The following is a 17672-nucleotide window of genomic DNA, read 5'->3' as shown; positions in this document are numbered from 1 at the left end:
GAATCCAGTGAGTGTGCCTCGAGGCGTGTGAGAGGGAAGAGTTTGGGTTTTGGGGGAGGGTAAGGGATCAGGGGGCGGGCTCGGCCCCCCAGCTAACGTGGTCGTCGGCCGTACGGCCGTCCGTCCCCGTGTTCGTGCGAATCACCGCCGACGCGTTCCTACAGTTAGGGCGCGGCGCGCTCCTTCAATTTCTAAGCCCTCGGCACAGCATGAGCTCCTCCCGAGCAGGGAGCCACAACGCAGTCTTTTCATCCTGATGGCCGTCCCTGTCTCCACTCCATCCACGTTGCATCGGCGCTAGGGACACACCGTCTCGAGGTTTCTCAGCTCCCGCCCCCCCCCCCCCTTGTGCAAGCTGTGTTCTCGTCTCCCGCGCACTCTCGCCGCCTCTGGCTTCGCGGTCTCCCTGACCACGTCAGACCCGCACTGTGCCATCAACGCGACGCTCACCAGCCTGCTCTCCCACCTCGAGCAGCCGCCGGACCAGCCGTCCACGCGAGTGATTCTGCACGTCGGCTGCGGCGCGAACACAACTTCCGAAGAGCGAAACGCGCTCGGCCGCCTCCCGCGCGTCACCCTCAACCCAAAGTGCGTGCATGTCACCGCCGGCGACGGCTCTATCCTCCTCGCGCACCTCCTTAACGTCCGGCTCCTCGCAACGGCGAGCTGTGCAGCACGCGCCGCAGCGAGAGCGCTCTTGCCCGCCTATCCGCGGCCACAGCACTCGATAGACAGCGTCAGCGCCGCGGCGTTGATCGCACCGGCAAGTCGGCAGCCGCGTCCTCTCCCTCTGCAGGCGCCGCCACAGACGTTGCTCCTCGCCTCGGCCGACATGCGCTGGATCGCGAGCGGCGCCGAGGCGGCGGCGGCGCGGCGCGTCTCCTCCGCCATCGGGGCGGCGTGGATCGATCTGGGTGCCGCCGTCGCCGCCGTGGCGCCGCGCCACCGCGCCAGCTTCGACGACGCTGCGATGCGGTGGGCGGTCGGCGCGGCCGGCAGGCTGGTGGTGCAGAAGCACGAGGGTGCGTGCGGCTAGGAAGTGTCTAGGAAGTGTCTAGGAAGTGTCTAGGAAGTGTCTAGGAAGCACGAGGGTGCGTGCGGCTCGTGCTGGCGGAGCAGCGAGGCGCCTGGCGGGGCCCCGGCAGGCTGAGGCGGCTTGTCCGAGACGAGTAGGCTCCTTCTACCCGTGGGACGTGCTCGCCGCCTTTCACGACGGGCTCTGTGCGGCGGGCGCCTTGCCGCGGCTCCCTGCACGGCGCGCGGTGCGTGGTAGGAGATGCGTAACCGTCTCTGTGCCTTCCGAGCAGCACTCGAGAGGAGGCGGGGGGACTCCACGGGATTCGGCATGCAGCTCTGCTCACTGTGTCGGTATCCCTCGTATGCACGCGGTGCTCCGGTTGCGCGAGACCGTCTCCACCCTCCCCTGACTCTCGTGCCTTCATCTCGCCGGTGCTTGCCCGGCCATCAAGAGTGAGCGAGTGCTCACTGAGTGATGACTGGTAGGTGCATGCCCGGCCGGTGCTCTGGCTCGCGCCGGAGGAGCCCCCCCCCCTCCCTTCCGTCAGTCAGTCAGTGCAGCACACGCACCTCCCGCCCCGCCCCCCCCTTTCACCCCCCCCTCTCCCTCCCGCCCCGCGCAGGAGACGCTCCTGCCCTCGTTTGCCGCGGCGCGGCTCAACAGCAGCGGGCCGCGGGCCGCGTCGGTGCTCCAGCTCGACGAGAGGCTCGCCGACGGGGCAGCTAGTATGCAGTGAGAGGGGTTAGCACACCAAGGGCGTCAGGATGTCTACGCCCTCACACGCTCCCTGCTAGGTCCTCTGCGGCTTTGGGATGCGGCGGCGCGGCGGAGCTTGGGCGTGCCCCCGCCCGATTGGCAAGAGGTGCGGTGAAGGGGCGGGCGGGCTGAGGCTGGGGAAGGGCGGGTGCCCCACCGCTGCCCGTGCCGCTTGGCCGCAGGTGCGTTGGCTCGACGGTCTTTGCGAGGAAGGCGGAGGGCGTGGAGGCCCACGTGGAGGGGTGCAACGGCGCAGTACCGCCGCCGCACCAGCATAGCCTCTTCCGCTAGCTTGTAGCTAGAGCTCAGCTTGTTGTGTGTGTCTCGAGGTGCTTTTCGGATGCATGGGTGGTGCGTGAGAGGTATGTGTCTCGAGACGTTGTGAGGCAAGGAGAGTCGCCAGTCGGGTCCTGTCGCGAGTCGGTGCGTGTTAACACTTTTTGTACTCGAGCACTAATTTTCGTTTACGAGGACTAGGTGCGCCCGTAGCGCGTGGGCGGGTCCTGTACCTCCCCCACTGAGGACTGAGCATCCGAGATCTGTGTGGGTCTGGTGGGCTGTGGGTCGCGTGCAACTGCATCGGCCGCCATGTTGTGACGCGTTTGTTGCGCTCACACGACTTACCGTGGCGCGCTCAGCAGCGCCGCTTGCCTTCCGCTTTGTCGGAGACGGCCTCCATCACAGGCGGCCAGCGTCGCTTGAGGTGCTTTCGCGACGAGGCACGCTCGTGATCGCCACGCTGGACGATGCCCTCACGGGCCGCACGCGCACTCGGCCCTCGCACAGGTCCTCGCCAAAGTCGGGCAGCAGGCTCTCCGCCGCGAGAGCGGCGCAGGCCACTCCTAGGAATGCGCCAGCCACTACATCGGCGGTGTGGTGGTAATAGTCAGTGACCCGAGTGGCCGCGATAAGAGTTGCGCCCGTCGGCGGTAGCATGGCCACGACAGTGAGAACCGTGGGGAGCAGGCGCTTGCTCAAGCCAACGTGATCCGTTGCTGCGTGCGAAGCGCGAGTGGCACGCGCGATGCGCAGCAGACAGAGAGAGAGGAGGAAGAGGGTCGAGAAGGCAGACGCTGTGTGGCCGGACGGGAATGACCGTCGGCCCTCGTCCAAATCGTGGTCCTCGCCCTTCCAGCCAGTGGTGCACGCCGCCAGAGTATTGTTCCAGCCGCAGCCATCGAAGAAGTTGGGACGGAGGATTCCGAAGTACGAGCGGAGGATTCCGGCCGCAAGAGTGCACACGCCCACCGAGACAAAGGCGGCCGACAGGGCGCGCATGCCCTCGCCATGGCCGCCGAAGCAGCACTTTGGCAGGAATGCGCCCACGAACCCTGTGAGGACTACTCCTGCGATGTTGATGATGCCGAGGGCCCAGTTCGGAACCCTCTCGTCGACGACAGGCTTGTCGTAGGTCTGATCGCGCAGGACCACGGTCGCGGGCGTTCCGTCGCCGTTGGTGATGCCGAGGTCAACCACTTGGAACGGGAGGACCTGCTCACGCGTCGGCACCAGAATCGGGCCGACGACGGCGCAGACTCCGAGCAACGCGGCGGAGGCTACGAGCACGATAAAGTCCTCGCTTCGCACTGTGGCCAGCGCTCTGGCCTTGCCGCCCTCGAGCCTCCCCATGTGGAATGTAGGCGCGCACGGCGGCTTCCCGTTTTGGGGCGAATGGAGTCCCGCCTTTTGTGACAAACTAGGCGCCGGGCGGGAACCCGTCTTCCGAGGCCCCCCTCGTCGTTTTGTCGACCATTTTTTGTTATTAAATGAACTCGGGGGCACAGGACGCGGCACAAACGGGGTACACCAAAAGGCACGGGCTGCCTGCACGGCCGGCGTTCACTCGAACGCCATGCACATGGCGCGGAGCAGCCCCGGGTTGGTGTCGAACCCGAGCGGGTCCTCCTCCCAATCCCGGCGCCCACCCTCCGCGTCGTCCTGCTCATCGTGCGCGTCGAGCGCCCTGCCGAGGCACAGGATCGTCCCCTCGGGAACGCCTGCCCCTCGCGCGCGTGGGAACTAACTCTCCCTGCACCGCCATCACGAACTTCTCGCGCGCCCACTTGCCGCCACGGCGGCAGTGCTGGGGCGCGCGCTCGCACAGCTCCTCGTAGAGCTCCTCGGCCCTCGCCACCTCCGCCGCCTAGCCCTCCGCCGACGCCTGAGCCGACTTCTTCTCCCTGAGCGTCTTGAACACCGGCGGCGGCGCCGGCGATGGCGCCACCTCCGGCTCGCCCGCCGCCTCTGCAGCCATTTTTTAGTGTATGTGGCTCTTACGTACATTCCCGTAGTTTTCGCTTTGAAAAGAAACAACTCTTTTACGAACGCCGGCGGTCTCTAGTCACATCCGGCTGGCGCAGCACCCTGGTCATATCCGGCCGGCGCACCCGGCTCCTTTCCATCGCCGACATGAAATTGAAAGAGTCGATGAAGCGAGTGGCGGGTCCGATTGTCGTCGGAGTGTTCACGCCATTGCTTCTGATCGCTGCCGTCGTCATTGTGCACGTCATCAGGATGACTGCGGCATCGACGAGAGCCGAGAAGCGAGGAGAGTACGTGGAGACCTCCACCAGACGGAGTTGCGCAAACTTCCGCCGCGTACCTCTCGGCGGCGTCGATGAGTTCGACTTTGGGGCCGAGAGCTCGATGGTGGACGGCGTGGCGGCCTTTCGCCAGTTCGTGCGGAGCAATTTGCAAGAGCTTCGACCGGCAGTCTTTAGGAACGTCCTGACTGACAACGAGTACCTGACGCGCATCCGCAATGACGAGGAGCTCGCTGAAATGCTCACAGCGAATGGGGTCGAAGTGCAGGCGGAGGGCTCGCTACACGAGTTTGAGTACAGAGAGCGCAACGGAAAGCCCGAGATTATGTCGGCCGCAGATTACATTGCTCGATCAAAGAGGGAGAAGCTGTACGTGGTCGACTCGGACTTTGGCTGGCTGATCGAAGGTGCTGGTGTGAGCAACACTACATCGCAATTCCTGCGTGGCTTTTCGGGCGCGCTCAGGGAGGCTGTTTCGCACTTGTGGTGGAGCGGCAGCGGCGGCCAGCAATCGGTCACCCACTTTGACAGTCACGAGAACTTTGCCGTCATGCTCAGAGGCAACAAGACATTCTACGTCGCCGATCACACGCATTATGACAACGTGTACTATCCGTATGAAGCAGAAGACTACGGCAAGCAGAAGAGTCCGATCGACTTCAAGCATCCGGAAAAGTACCTTTCCAAATATCCACGGTACAACAGATCCAAGTGGATGAAGGTGGTTCTCACACCCGGCGACATGATTTACGTGCCAATCGGCATGCTGCACCACACCGAGGCGCCGCCCAACGAGACATCGATGATGGTGAATTACTTCTTTCAGATGCCGGTGTGGCACGCCTATATCGCCACCAAAGACACGCTGGTGAGCGACGCTTCGAAGAGAAGCAACGATTGCAGCTGCCCTTCAGCCGATGACGTCTGGCCGCCGCTGCCGCCTGGCCGCACGAGCACGTTCCAGCACACCTTCCTCACCTCGAGCGCGCGATGGATGACAGAAGCTCTTCGCAGTCTTGCGTTTGGCATCTTCACGGGTGCGCCATTGAAGTTCATCGTGGTTGGCGCGCACTTTTGCCACGGATGCCACACGGACATTGTGTGCTACACGATGTATGCACTGAAAGAACGGCTCGATCGCATCTTGGAGGAGTGGCTCCAAGAGTTCTCGGCGGCGATTTGGGACCGTGCGGCACTGGAACGGCCGGCGACAACGTGGGGGGACGCCATCGCGCTCCGCGATATAGACAACAGTGCTCGGTCGAGCCTTGTGTCGAGAGTGAAGAGCGAGGCGCTGCACTGCTCCGCGTTCCCAGCCGCCGACGTGGCCCTGTTTGGAATCGTTGTCCTGAGCGGACCAGTTGCCCTGCTCAGTGTGTGCGACTGGAAGCGGAGAAGGAGGAAGCGTGTCGAGGAGCGGGGCTGCATCGACTAGCAGGCCCTCAAAATACTGAGAGTGGCTGATCGTGTGGTTCTTTGAATATCAAAGCTGCGGCTCGGGGTCGCCCCGTGTTTTTTTTCTATATTCTAAAGAGAGTTTTAAACGTATGCTCAGCATCGCGTTCTCGAAAACTTTACAAAACGGCGAAACAGGGCCATGGCCGACGCTCGCGATGGCCCGTCCGTTGCGGCCAGGCTCAAACTGTGCGCGCAAGCCACAGGAGAGGCGGTGGCGCCGCAAGACGAGGCGATGATTCGCATCCTCTCGCAGCTCGCCGTGGAGCGCAACTGGTGGAGCTTCAGCGTCAACCCGACGCCCATGGGCAAGCAGTTCATTGTCCAGCCCCAGTCCCAGTGGGAGAGGGAACAGGGAGCGGCAGCAGGCCAAGGAGGGCAGTGCCCCACCGCAGCCTGTGCCTGCTGCCACCTCCGCCGCGGCACCGCCCGCAGCACCGCCTGCCGCCGCTGCAGCTCCGGCCGCAGCACCGCAGGCACACCCGCAGCACCAACAGATGCAGCAACCCCAGCCCAACGAGTCGCCCGAGGGGTGGACCAGGGTTGGGAAGGGCGGCATGCCGGACAGGTTCACCATGAGGAACCCTGGCCGCAAGCCGCCGGGCAAGGCGGTCAAGCGCAAGCCTGACCGCCAGCCCGCACCCAAGGGAGGTGGACCCCCACCCCCCTCTCCCAAGGTGAACAAGAACAGGCTGAGCGCGCTGGGCGCTGGCCCTTCTGGCACCAGCGGGAGGCACGAGCGCGCACCGCCGCGCTCCCCCTCCCCCTCCTCGCCGCCTGCCAAATCACCGCGGCCGTCTGTGCCTGCTTCCGAGTATGACTCCGAGTTCGACTTTTCCGACGCTGAGGCGCAGGATAGGACGGCAGGGGTCGTACACGACGCAGTTCAGCAGGCTGTGATGCAATACGGCTATGACGACGAGCTCTTCCAGGCGTGGAGGGACGGCGAGATACGGCGAAAGGACTTGCCGGAGGAGGTGGTGGCTATGGCTTTGGACCTTTGCGAGAGGTGGCGAGCGGAGCAAGAGCGGTGTAGGCGCGTCCACGCGGCGCAGCGGCTCTCCCGCGACCCCGGCCCCTCTCATAGCCGCAGCCGTAGCCGCAGCCCCAACTCTTGCCGCTCTTCCGTGTCGGGTTGTGACGAGGGGTGAGGGGACACGGATTGAAGATCCCTCACACCAAGATCGTGCAGGGCGGGGACACATGTCCCTAAATCCCATCTCGTCTCAGAGTTTGCCCGTTTTATTTATTTATTTCAGTAAAAAATGCTAAATCGTCAATAAACAGTATAATCCGGATGATACGGACATAGTAGCCGCCACTAGTCCACGCGTTCCACACTCGAGAGTCGTGCAGTCGTGTCGCACGTTCCCTCTTGGTAGGTAATATGGAGTATGGAGACTGCCGTCCTAGCTGCCGTACGAGCTCGCGGTCTCCGGTCTCACGCGATGGCGCACGACGAGATCCACGAGTCGTCGTCCTCCTCCGCCGCGGCGGCGGCGGGCGGTGCGTGCGACCAGTTCGACCCCTCCTGCCGGGGCGGGAACGCGACGACGAGACCCGCGCCAGACGCCGCCGCCAGCTTGGCCCTCGCCTCTTTTGCCGCCGCCTCGAGCGTCGCCTTCTCCTCGGCCGCCTTGCGCGTCGCCGTCGCCACTGACACCTACTCCCCGACTCGCGCCAGCTGCAGTCTCTCCTCCTCTCAGTGGCCACGCATCCTCGTTTGAAGTCGTACCTCCCTCGCCAACGTCTCGGCCGCCTGAGCCGCGTCTTTCGCCTCACGCGCAGCCGCCTCGGCCGTTTCGGCCGCAGCCGCCCGCTCCGCCGCCCGCTCCGCTGCCGCAGCGGCAGCAGCGGCAGCTTTCGCGCGCTTCTCCTCCGCCTGGGACTCGGCAGCGGTCGCAACCGCTGCGCTTCTCCGCGCCGACGCCTCCTCGAGCTTCGCTGCCGCCGCCTCCTCCGCCGCCCTTACGGCCAAGCGGGCCGTCGCCTCTCGCGCTAACGCCGCCTCCTCGGCGGGATCGAGGCCGTCTGACACGGCCTTTGCACGCGCCGTCTTTACCGCCTCGAGCGCCTCCACCGCCCAGGCCGTGGCAGCGTCTTGGTTCTGCATGCTCCTTTTGATAAGAGTGCCAACAAACACGCCGTCGCACAGCGAAAGAATTTGAGAAAAAATGTGGGAAGGCTACCTGCTCCTTCGCGGCCTGCTGCGCCCGCACCACCTCCATCGCGTTCGCCGTCTGCGAGTTGTCACCTTCGCCACCTTCCCCCTCTTCTCCCGCGCCGCCTCCCACAGTCGCTGCCGGCCGGCTGCGCCGACGCCGTTGACGACGCTGGCAGCGCCGCTGTTACCGCCGGTCGCAGTACCGTCGTCAGCGGCGGCGGCGCCGCCGCCACCAGGTGGGCGAGCAGAGTCGGCAGGCATGCACCTGCCGACGGCGTCCGTGACACACTCACTCACCTAGGGGAGTTTGCTTGTAGGACGCCACTTTTTGAATCGTGCGTGTGCGAGAGCCTTTGGTTACTTTTTTCTCATTTGCTCCGGCGACATACATGTTCCGCCTCCGCGCCCTGCTGCGGGCGTGCCCTCCGCTGCCCCGCGCCGACGAGCAGCGTCTGCGAGGACTGCTGCGCGAGATTGCGCAGACGCCTCCCGGCGACGACGTGCTGCCCGCGCGGCTCGGAAAGTCGCTCATGTCGGCCTACGAGGCGCTGCAGCCTCCAGGCCGGTTGGGCTTCCTCTCCATCCTGGCGCGCCAAGATGTGGACCTTTCCACCGTCCGTCGCAGCTGCCAGAACCTCCTCGCCGCGGAGGATGACTGCCGCGCCGCTGCGAGCCTGCGCGCACGTGGCGCTCTTCGCGAGGCCCTCGAGCCGCCCTCGGAGCGCATCATCGGCCGGCTGGCGCAGCAGCCGGGCGGGCTGCGCTTCCTCGTGGCGATGCGTGCCGATCTCCTCTCCGCGCTCGCTCAGCGCGGACCCTTCGCCGAGGCCGCACCTCCCTCTCCCTCTCTGTCTCCTCCCGCCGCCGGCAGCAGCGCGGCCACCGCCGCTGCAGCCACCGCCGCTGCAGCGGCTGCCGAAGCGGGTTCTGTCGCGTCTCCTCTGGCCGCAGAGGGCGGCGAGGCGGGCGAGGGGGAGCGGGGCGAGGGCTTGCGGGAGCGGTGGCGTGCGCTCGACGGATCGCTGCGCCGACTCCTCTCCACCTGGTTCGCCCACAGCCTGCTCGAGCCTCGGATGAGATTACCCGAGATCAGCCGAGATCAGCCGAGATTAGGTTCGACCAGGGCCTGCTCAAGCTGGAGCCTCTCTCGTGGGAAACCTCGCCCGCCGGGCTGCTTGGGCGTGCGATGCGGTACGAGCGAGTGCACCCCTTCACTGAGAAGTGATCCATCCATCCATTCCTTCCTCAGGCGCGTGATGCGGTACGAGCGAGTGCACCCCTTCACTGGAGGCTACACCCGCCCTGCAGCGGAGGCGCGGCGAGGATGGACGAACGGCAGCCGATTGAGAAGAACTGTGCATTAGGCTGGCCCGACCTGCAGCGGAGGCTCGGCGGCGGAGACGCCGACGGCGCCAGCGAGGGCGGTGCGGCCGGCCGCTACAACCGCATGTTTGCGCTGACGCACCCTCGCATGCCCGGCGAGGCCACTGACAACCGGCCAGCAGCAATGAGAGTGGCTACTCATGACTAGGCACCCTCGCATGCCCGGCGAGGCCACTGACAACCGGCCAGTAGCAATGAGAGTGGCTACTCATGACTAGGCACCCTCGCATGCCCGGCGAGGCCACTGACAACCGGCCAGTAGCAATGAGAGTGGCTACTCATGACTAGGCACCCTCGCATGCCCGGCGAGCCGCTCGTGTTTGTCCACGTCGCGCTGGTCGGCGAGGTGCCGTCCCGCCTCGCCGCCGTCCTGCCCTCCGCGCCGCCGCCGCCCTCCGTTTCGCCGCCCTCTGCGCCGCCGCCCTCCGCCTCGCCGCCCGCCGCTGCCGCGTCCGCTGCGCCGCCGCCGTTCGCCCCGACAACGGCCGCCTTCTACTCGATCTCGTCGCCCTTCTCCGGCTTGCGGGGCGTCCCTGTTGGTGGACCGCTCTTCGCGCTGGCGGCGCGTCGCATTTCGTTTTTCGAGGCGCGCATTTCTTTTTTAGGCGGACCGCTCTGCAGGCAGAGGCGGCGGGGCAACCGACTTCTTCTTGACCTGGTCAGTTCTGTCTGTAGGCGGGCCGGCTCTTCAAGCAGCGGCAGCCTCGCAAATCGACTTCACGTCGGAGCGCGTATTTCTTCTTTTAGGCGGGCTGCTGATCAAGCAGGCGGCAGCCTCGCTGGCGGCGGCGGAGCCGTCCCTGCGCACCTTCGTCACTCTCTCGCCGGTGCCTGGCTTCCGGACGTGGCTGACGGCCCGGCTTTCCCTAGATGCGTCGAATCTCCCCACATCTCCCCGTGCCTCGAGGCCTCCCAGTGTTCGAAGGCTATGGGAGCGGATGCCGTGGTGCTACACTGCCTTCTGCTGTCGAATACTGTGAAGAGAGAGTAGCAGTGCAGCTCGGTCGCAGGGCGCCCCGGTCGCGCAGGCGCGGCTGTCGTAGTGCTACGGAGGCGCGCTGCCGGGCCAGCCGCGCTAACACACACACTGCCTCCTGCTGTCGAGTGCTGTAGGCGCGGCTGGCCCGGCTGCGCGCCTCCGGGGGCGGAGGCGAGGACTTGAGTGGGGAGGGCGCCGCGCTGAACGGGCTGCTGCAGGCTTGTGCTTGGCTGCACCTCGGCTGCGCCTCGGCTGTTCCTCGGCTGTGCTTCGGCTGTTTCTCGGCTGCACTTCGGCTGCACCTCGGCCGCACCTCGGCTGCACCCCGCCAGGCCCTCTCTGCAGCCGGCCTCGACGAGGCCGCCCCCTTCTCCGAGCTCGGCCCGCTGCACGGCCCAATCTCCACGGGCGGCGTGCAGTCGCCGGAGCAGGCGCGCGTCGCTCCGGGGTGGGGGTGGGGGGGGGGGCGTTCACATGCGGTGAAGCTTCTGTATTGGGGGGGGGGGGGGGTCCCATGCGGGGAAACTTCTTTATTGGGGGGTCCAGGGGGGTCTGCGAACCGCTGCAACCCCCCAGGGCGGTCCCCCCCCGGGGAAGCGACAAGGCTCGACCCGGCGGCGTCCCGTTCCACCGATTTCGTTCCTTTTTGTAGGAAAAGGCTGACCCGGTGCGGCGGTCCCTCCTCGGCTTGTGCGCGCGCTACCTGTGCCGCGCCACACAGCGGCAGCGCGCGCTCGACCCGGGGGCTGGCTTCCACATGCGAAACGGCGCGGCGCTGATCGCCATTCACTGGGCAGCCAACCCGTCCTTTTTAGGGTTAGAGGAGAAGGACTAGTCTCCCCCCCCACCCCCCCGAAGCCACACACAGTTTCTCTCTCTCTTCACTCTATCTCTCTCTCTCTATCTCTCTCTCTATGTGTCTCTACTCTGTCTCTCTATGTCACGGACTCTCTATATGTCTATCTCCCTGCCTGCCTCCCTCCCTCCCTCCCTCCCTTTCCCTCTCCCTTTCCCTTTCCCTCTCCCTTTCCCACTCCCACTCCCTCCCTTTCCCTCTCCCTTTTTCCCTCTCCCTCTTTCCCCCCCCCCCCCCCCTTGTCTCTCCCTCACCGAAGAGGCCTCTCTCTCTCCCTCCGCAGGAGAGCGCCTCTATCATGGTCAACTACCACTACGACATGCCCGAGGTTGAGGCGCGCCACTCCGCCTACGTTGCGAAAGGCGCCCGTCTCTAGATGCTCCACGCCACCAGACGGCACAGAGAGGGGGCTCCCATGCAGCCGGCGGGCCGTGAAAGCTGTCTGAGCGACACATCCTTGTGGTAGGAGTCACCGAGCTCGCCGCCTCGCCCGAGGTGTGGCGCCTCGCGCACGCCTCCGGCTCTCTCACCTGAGCAGGAGATCGACGGTTATGCGGCGATTCCAACGCTTTCCCTCTGCTGGGACCGCCGCGCCTGGAGCTGGCTCCTGGCAGTGGGGTTCCACTCTTTGTACCACTCTGATTGTTCACTTGTAAAAGAGGGAACCTGCCGCGAGGAGACGTGGGGTCCACACACTGATCACTCTCGTCCCTGCTCTCTCTCGTCCGGGACGTCGCGAACCTGCCCTCTCTCCCCGGTGTGGCGGTGAGATCGCGGGGCGTGGAAGGGAGGCCCAAGCTGTGTCCACGATGCACGCGAACACGCACACCTGTCCGGTCTCTCGGTCGTCTCACGTCTGTGGTACACCCCTCTCCGCACAAGCGCAGCTCGGCGGACGATGGGACCGACAGCCAATTGATTGATTGATGGGAAGGCGAAACACAGTCCGACCAACGACTGGGACACCAACGCGGACCCCAATTCACCCCTTGGCCCTTGGGGACCCGAGGTGCTGGGGGGCCCAACGCCGTGATGGCAGATTCCGAGGAGGAGGCAGTGCTAGCGGCGGAGGAGGAGGCAGTGCTGGAGTGGCTCGACGGCGGCGGGCGGGCCGACGCAACGTGCGAGAGAGGCGGCGAGAGCGGCATCACGCTGCTGATGGGTGCCGCCGACAAAGGCCACGAGCGGGTGGTCGACTTGCTGCTGCGGCGCGGCGCGGAGATCAACTTGCAGAGCAGCGGCGGCAGCACCGCGCTGATGCTTGCCGCCGACCACGGCCACGAGCGTGTGGTCGATTTGCTGCTACGGCGCGGCGCTGAGGTCAACCTGCAGGACAGCAACGGCGCCACCGCGCTGATGGCCGCCGCCCTCTTTAACAGCCACATCGTCGTGCGGCGCTTGCTGCGGGCGGGCGCTGACACGGCGCGCACTGTTGACGGCAAGACGGCGCTGCAGATGGCCAAGGAGGAGGGCCACGCCGAGTGCGTCAAGGTCTTGTCGGAGGCGGCGGCGGCTGCAGACGGCCGGGCAGGGGCGGGCGGCGCCTCCTCGGGCGCGGCAGCGGCAGCGGTGGACGCGCCGCTGCTCGGCCAGCGCGTCGTGCTCGGTGGGCTCTCCTCCCGCCCCGAGCTGAACGGGCAGCGGGGCGAGGCGCGGAGCTTTGAGGGCGGCCGGTACGCGGTGGCGCTCGAGGGCGGCGGCGAGAGCGTGCGGGTGCGGCCGGACAATCTGTCGCCGGCGGCGGCGGAGCGGTCCTCAAGCGGTGCTGTGGCAGTCTCCGATGAGGTCGTGACAGCTGCTGAGCGAGGCGAGGAGGAGGCGGTGCTGGCGTGGCTCGACAGTGGCGGGCGGGTCAACGCGACGTACGAGAGAGGCGAGGTGAGTGGCATCACGCTGCTGATCAGCGCCGCCGGCCACGGCCACGAGCGGGTGGTCGAGTTGCTGCTGCGGCACGGCGCGGAGATTAACCTGCAGAGCAGCAACGGTTTCACCGGGCTGATGACCGCCGCCGGCCACGGCCACGAGCGGGTGGTCGAGCTGCTGCTTCGGCACGGCGCGGAGATCAACCTGCAGAACAGTAACGGCTTCACCGCACTAATGCTCGCCGCCGAGAACGGCCACGAGCGGGTGGTCGAGCTGCTGCTGCGGCACGGCGCGGAGCTCAACGTGCAGACCAGCAACGGCGGCACCGCGCTGGTGTTCGCCGCCGACCAAGGCCACGAGCGGGTGGTCGAGCTGCTGCTGCGGCACGGCGCGGAGCTCAACCTGCAGGACAGCGACGGCGGCACCGCGCTGACGTGGGCTGCCCTCTTCAACCACCCCGCCGTCGTGCGGCGCTTACTACAAGCGGGCGCAGACGCGGCGGCGCGCACGAAGAGTGGCATGACGGCGCTTCAGTGTGCCAAGGCGAAGGGCAACGCCGAGTGCGTCAAGGTCTTGGCTGAGGCGGCGGCGGCTGCAGACGGCCGGGCAGGGCCGGGCGGCGCTTCCTCGGGCGCGGCAGCGGCAGCGGTGGACGCGCCGCTGCTCGGGCAGCGCGTCGTGCTCGGTGGGCTCTCCTCCCGCCCCGAGCTGAACGGGCAGCGGGGCGAGGCGCGGAGCTTCGAGGGCGGCCGGTACGCGGTGGCGCTCGAGGGCGGCGGCGAGAGCGTGCGGGTGCGGCCGGACAATCTGTCGCCAGCTGCGGCGGACCCGGTGTCAGGCGGTGGCGTGGCAGTGTCCGATAAGGTCGTGGCAGCGGCTCATCGAGGCAACGAGGAGGCGGTGCTGGCGTGGCTCGACAGTGGCGGGCGGGTCAACGCGACGTAACGGGACAGACGGCATCACGCTGCTGATGGTCGCCGCCAACAAAGGCCACGAGCGGGTGGTCGAGTTGCTGCTGCAGCACGGCGCAGCGGTCAACCTGCAGAGGAGCAACGGCTTCACCGCGCTGATGCTTGCCGCCGACCACGGCCACGAGCGGGTGGTCGAGCAGCTGATCCGGTGCGGCGCTGATGTCAACCTGCAGGACAGCGGCGGCTACACCGCGCTGATGACCGCCGCCTTTTTCAACCACCCCGCCATCGTGCGGCGCTTGCTGCGGGCGGGCGCAGACACGGCGGCGCGCAGTGCGAGCGGCAAGACGGCGCTGCAGTTTGCCAAGGAGAAGGGCCACGCCGAGTGCGTCGAGGCCTTCAGGCAGCACGTCAAGGAGTCGGTCGTGGCGGGTCGGCCCACGGCGACGGCAGCCGGCGGCGAAGGCGCAGGCAGCGTTTCCTCCGGCGGCGCTTCCTCGGCTGGATCGAGAGTCGCGAAGACGCTATCTCCAGCGGTGGCGGCGGGGCGGGCGTCGAGCGGTGTCGTGGCAGTCTCCGACGAGGTCGTGGCAGCGGCTGAGCGTGGCGAGGAGGAGGCGGTGCTGGCGTGGCTCGAGGACGGCGGGCGGGCCGACGCGAGGTACGAGAAAGACGGCGTGAGCGGCCTCACGTTGCTGATGGGCGCCGCCCGCGAAGGCCGCGAGCGGGTGGTTGAGCTGCTGCTGCGGCGTGGGGCGGAGGTCAGCTTGCAGGACAGCAACGGCGACTCCGCGCTGATGGCCGCCGCCAGCAACGGCCACGGGCGTGTGGTCGACTTGCTGATTCGGTGTGGGGCGGAGATCAACCTGCAGAACAGCGGCGGCTTCACCGCGCTGATGATCGCCGCCCTCTTCAACCGCCCCGCCGTCGTGCGGCGCTTGCTGCGGGCGGGCGCAGACGCGGCGCGCACTGTTGACGGCAAGACGGCGCTTCAGTGCGCCAAGGAGCAAGGCCACGCCGAATGCGTGCGCGCTCTCGAGGAGCACTCGTCGGCCGCAGCAGAGGCGGAGGGGGAGACGGCAGTGGCCGAACAGGCCGCGGCGGCCGCACGCGAGGTGGCAGCGGCAGCGGAGGCGCGCGATGCTGCCGAGGCTGCGCTGCGCGAGGCGGTGGAGGCGTGCGAGCGAGGCGACGCCGATCTCGAGGCGCTCAGGGCGGCGATCAATGCGAACACCGAAATCGCCGACGGCTCCGAGGCGCTGCGGGCGGCGCGGCAGCTGCGCGACGAGCTGGCGGAGCGCAGGGCCCGCGAGGCCAGGGCGCTGAAGCGGCAGCGGCAGAAGGAGGAGAAGGCTGCGGCGAGGCAGGCGGAGGCGGCTGAGCGGGCGGCGGAGGAGGCGCGGGCGGCGGACGAGGCGCGGGCGGCTGACGAGGCGCGGGCGGCTGAGGCAGCTGCGGAGGCGCGGGCGGCGCGGGCGGCGGAGGAGGCGGAGGCGGCGTCGCGGGCAAGGGAGGAGGCAGAGGCGAGGGCAAGGGAGGAGGCAGAGGCGAGGGCAAGGGAGGAGGCGGCAAGGGAGAGGGAAGAAGCGAGGGAGAGGGCGGAAGCGGAGGCGGAGGCGGCGGCGGAGGCGGCGGCGGAGGCGGCGGCTGTAGAGGCGGCAGTGGCGGCCGTGGCGGCGGCGGAGGCTCAAGAGGCGGCGGCAGCGGAGGCGGCGGCAGCGGCGGCGGCAGCGGCAGCGTCGGCGGCGGCGAGTGTCGCCGCCCTCGCCGCCGCCGCCGCGCCGCCCGCTGCCGTCCCTCTCGACGAGCTCATCGCGGCGACCGACGGTTTTGCCGAGGTGCGCAAGGTGGGCGAGGGCGGCTTTGGGCGCGTCTACCGCTGCGACACGCTGCCGTCGCTTCCGCGCGTCGCTTGCGGGTTCGCCGTCAAGACAGCGCTGGTCGGTGTCGGCGCTCAAGGCCTCGCCGAGCTGCAGAGCGAGGTGCGAACGCTCAGCGCAGCGTGCCACCCGTCCCTCCTCCCTCTCCTCGGCGTCTGCTTGGCGCCGGCGAGAGCGTGCCTCGTCTACCCCCTCTGCCGCGGCGGCAGCCTCGAGGACCGCCTCTACCGCGCTCCAGCCGCACTGCAGCGGCTCCGCATGCTCGGCTTCGAGACGCCGCCTCCGCCGCTCTCCTCCGCCGCACGGCTCCGCGTGCTGCGCGACGCGGCGAGAGCGCTGCACTACTTGCACACGCTCTCTCCGATGATCCTGCACCGCGACGTCTCGGCGGGCAACATCTTGCTCGACGAGCGCGGCAACGGCTACCTCGCCGACGTGGGCCTCGCGCGCGCGGCAGAGGCGACGGCCGGCGGCAATGGACAGGTCTCGCACCTGTCGACGCAACGCCTCTTCGGCAAGCCTGGCTACATGGACTCGATCATCGTGCACGATGGTCAGGCTTCGCAGCTCACCGATGGTTTTGCGCTCGGCATCACGCTGCTCGTCGCCCTGACCGGCCGCGGCGCGCTCGGCTTGCTCAACGCATGCGACGATGCATTGGAGGAGCCCGACACGGCGGAGGGCATCGCGGCGGCCGACGCTGGCTGGTCGGCGGCGCAGGCCGCGGCGCTGACGCGGCTCGTGGTCGGGCTGGCTCTCGTGAGGAAGAAGAAGCGGATGCCGCTCGCAGAGGCGCTGCCGCGGCTGGAGGCGCTAGTCGAAGCGGCGGGGGAGGTGGAGGAGAAGGCTGGGGCCGAGGAGCGCCTGTGTGACCTCTGCTGGGACGCAAAGCGCTCGGTCCGCTTCGCGTGCGGCCACGCGCTGTACTGCGAGACATGTGCGCCGCGCGTGCTGGAGCGCGACAGCAACTGCCCGGCCTGCCGCCAGCCGGCGCTGCCCATCGCCGCAACTGGGCGGCTGGTGGCGGCGCAGACGACGTTTGTTCACCAGCCGCCCTCGCGCCCCGTGCCCCAGGCTCAGCCCGTGGGCGCCACGGAGGCGGTCGGTGGGCGAGGGGGGCGGGGTGGGCGCGGCGGGCGCGGCGGGCGCGGTGGGCGGGGTGGGCGGGGTGGGCGTGGGAGGCCACGGGACGAGAGGCGTGGCGCTGGTGGCTCGTAAATGGCTTACAGTACGTCAACTGCAGGGTGTGTGGAGGCTGAGTACACTACTGGATGTCTTTTCAGATTTCAGTTTTCACCTAGGATCCTTCGGAACCCAATGGCATTGAATCCTTGCAGTTGCACCTTTTGGTCATCGCGTGTTATTTACTAACTTACTCTTGAGCTTGAGGACTCACTCTGTGCCGGAGTCCTTTGCCCACGGCCCCAGGCCCCAATTTCGTAGCACGTAGGAGCGGCCGCACTCTGCTTTCTCACTGGCGCGCTAGTTGTAAGTAGTTCCAATTCACACTCCTCCGACTCTCTCGCTGAATACTGAACGGAACACGCTAAATCCCTAAAATCTTGATACTTGAAAGCAAACCGCCCCCGGTCTGTCGGCTCTGTAAATCGCCATATCGCGTGTGCTGCAATGAAGCTTACTTTCATGTAGAGTGTAAGTTAGAAGAACAGGATAGAGAAAGAAGGGGGAACAGAAGGGTGGAGATCGTACACACACAGATTGGCCCGCGCTGGCCACTCAATACCATCAAACACCACGGCGACAGGATACAGTCTCAGGTCCAGCACTACTCGTCCTCCTCCTCCTCGTCGAAAATGTCGCGCTCCTGCGTGGAGTGCGGGAGGGGAAGGGGGAGGCGGGGGGG

At 67.2% G+C, this 17672-nt stretch overlaps 5 protein-coding genes across 5 annotated transcripts; 4 read left to right on the top strand and 1 right to left on the bottom strand.

Moving 5' to 3' along the window:
* Positions 1–2452: 2452 nt before the first annotated feature.
* Positions 2453–3403, bottom strand: PAP2 (putative lipid phosphate phosphatase; the record flags this gene model as incomplete). The annotated part of the gene is made up of 1 exon (XM_005793926.1): positions 2453–3403. The coding sequence occupies one exon, from the start codon at positions 3401–3403 to the stop codon at positions 2453–2455; it is 951 nt and encodes a 316-aa protein (XP_005793983.1).
* A 780-nt stretch (positions 3404–4183) lies between these two features.
* On the top strand, positions 4184–5752 carry EMIHUDRAFT_193906 (hypothetical protein; the record flags this gene model as incomplete). The annotated part of the gene is made up of 1 exon (XM_005793925.1): positions 4184–5752. The coding sequence occupies one exon, from the start codon at positions 4184–4186 to the stop codon at positions 5750–5752; it is 1569 nt and encodes a 522-aa protein (XP_005793982.1).
* A 162-nt stretch (positions 5753–5914) lies between these two features.
* EMIHUDRAFT_193905 (hypothetical protein) lies at positions 5915–6923 on the top strand (the record flags this gene model as incomplete). Its single annotated transcript, XM_005793924.1, has 2 exons — positions 5915–6094; positions 6249–6923. 2 exons carry the CDS (start codon positions 5915–5917, stop codon positions 6921–6923), a joined length of 855 nt encoding a protein of 284 aa, XP_005793981.1.
* Positions 6924–8325: 1402 nt separating this feature from the next.
* Positions 8326–11802, top strand: EMIHUDRAFT_431699 (hypothetical protein; the record flags this gene model as incomplete). Its single annotated transcript, XM_005793923.1, has 8 exons — positions 8326–8880; positions 9733–9858; positions 10067–10174; positions 10433–10730; positions 10779–10782; positions 10956–11121; positions 11438–11516; positions 11621–11802. The coding sequence occupies 3 exons, from the start codon at positions 8326–8328 to the stop codon at positions 10076–10078; spliced, it is 693 nt and encodes a 230-aa protein (XP_005793980.1). The 3' UTR covers positions 10079–10174; positions 10433–10730; positions 10779–10782; positions 10956–11121; positions 11438–11516; positions 11621–11802.
* Positions 11803–16585: 4783 nt separating this feature from the next.
* On the top strand, positions 16586–16977 carry EMIHUDRAFT_349107 (hypothetical protein; the record flags this gene model as incomplete). The annotated part of the gene is made up of 1 exon (XM_005793922.1): positions 16586–16977. A coding segment is annotated over one exon (392 nt), but the record flags the coding sequence as incomplete, so codon positions are not given.
* Between the last annotated feature and the right edge of the window lie 695 nt (positions 16978–17672).

This window comes from Emiliania huxleyi (genome assembly GCF_000372725.1).
Source record: "Emiliania huxleyi CCMP1516 unplaced genomic scaffold EMIHUscaffold_1, whole genome shotgun sequence".
Taxonomy (NCBI): Eukaryota; Haptophyta; order Isochrysidales; family Noelaerhabdaceae; genus Emiliania; species Emiliania huxleyi.
The sequence above is the reverse complement of the archived record's forward strand: the minus strand, read 5'-3'. Positions and strand labels throughout refer to the sequence as shown.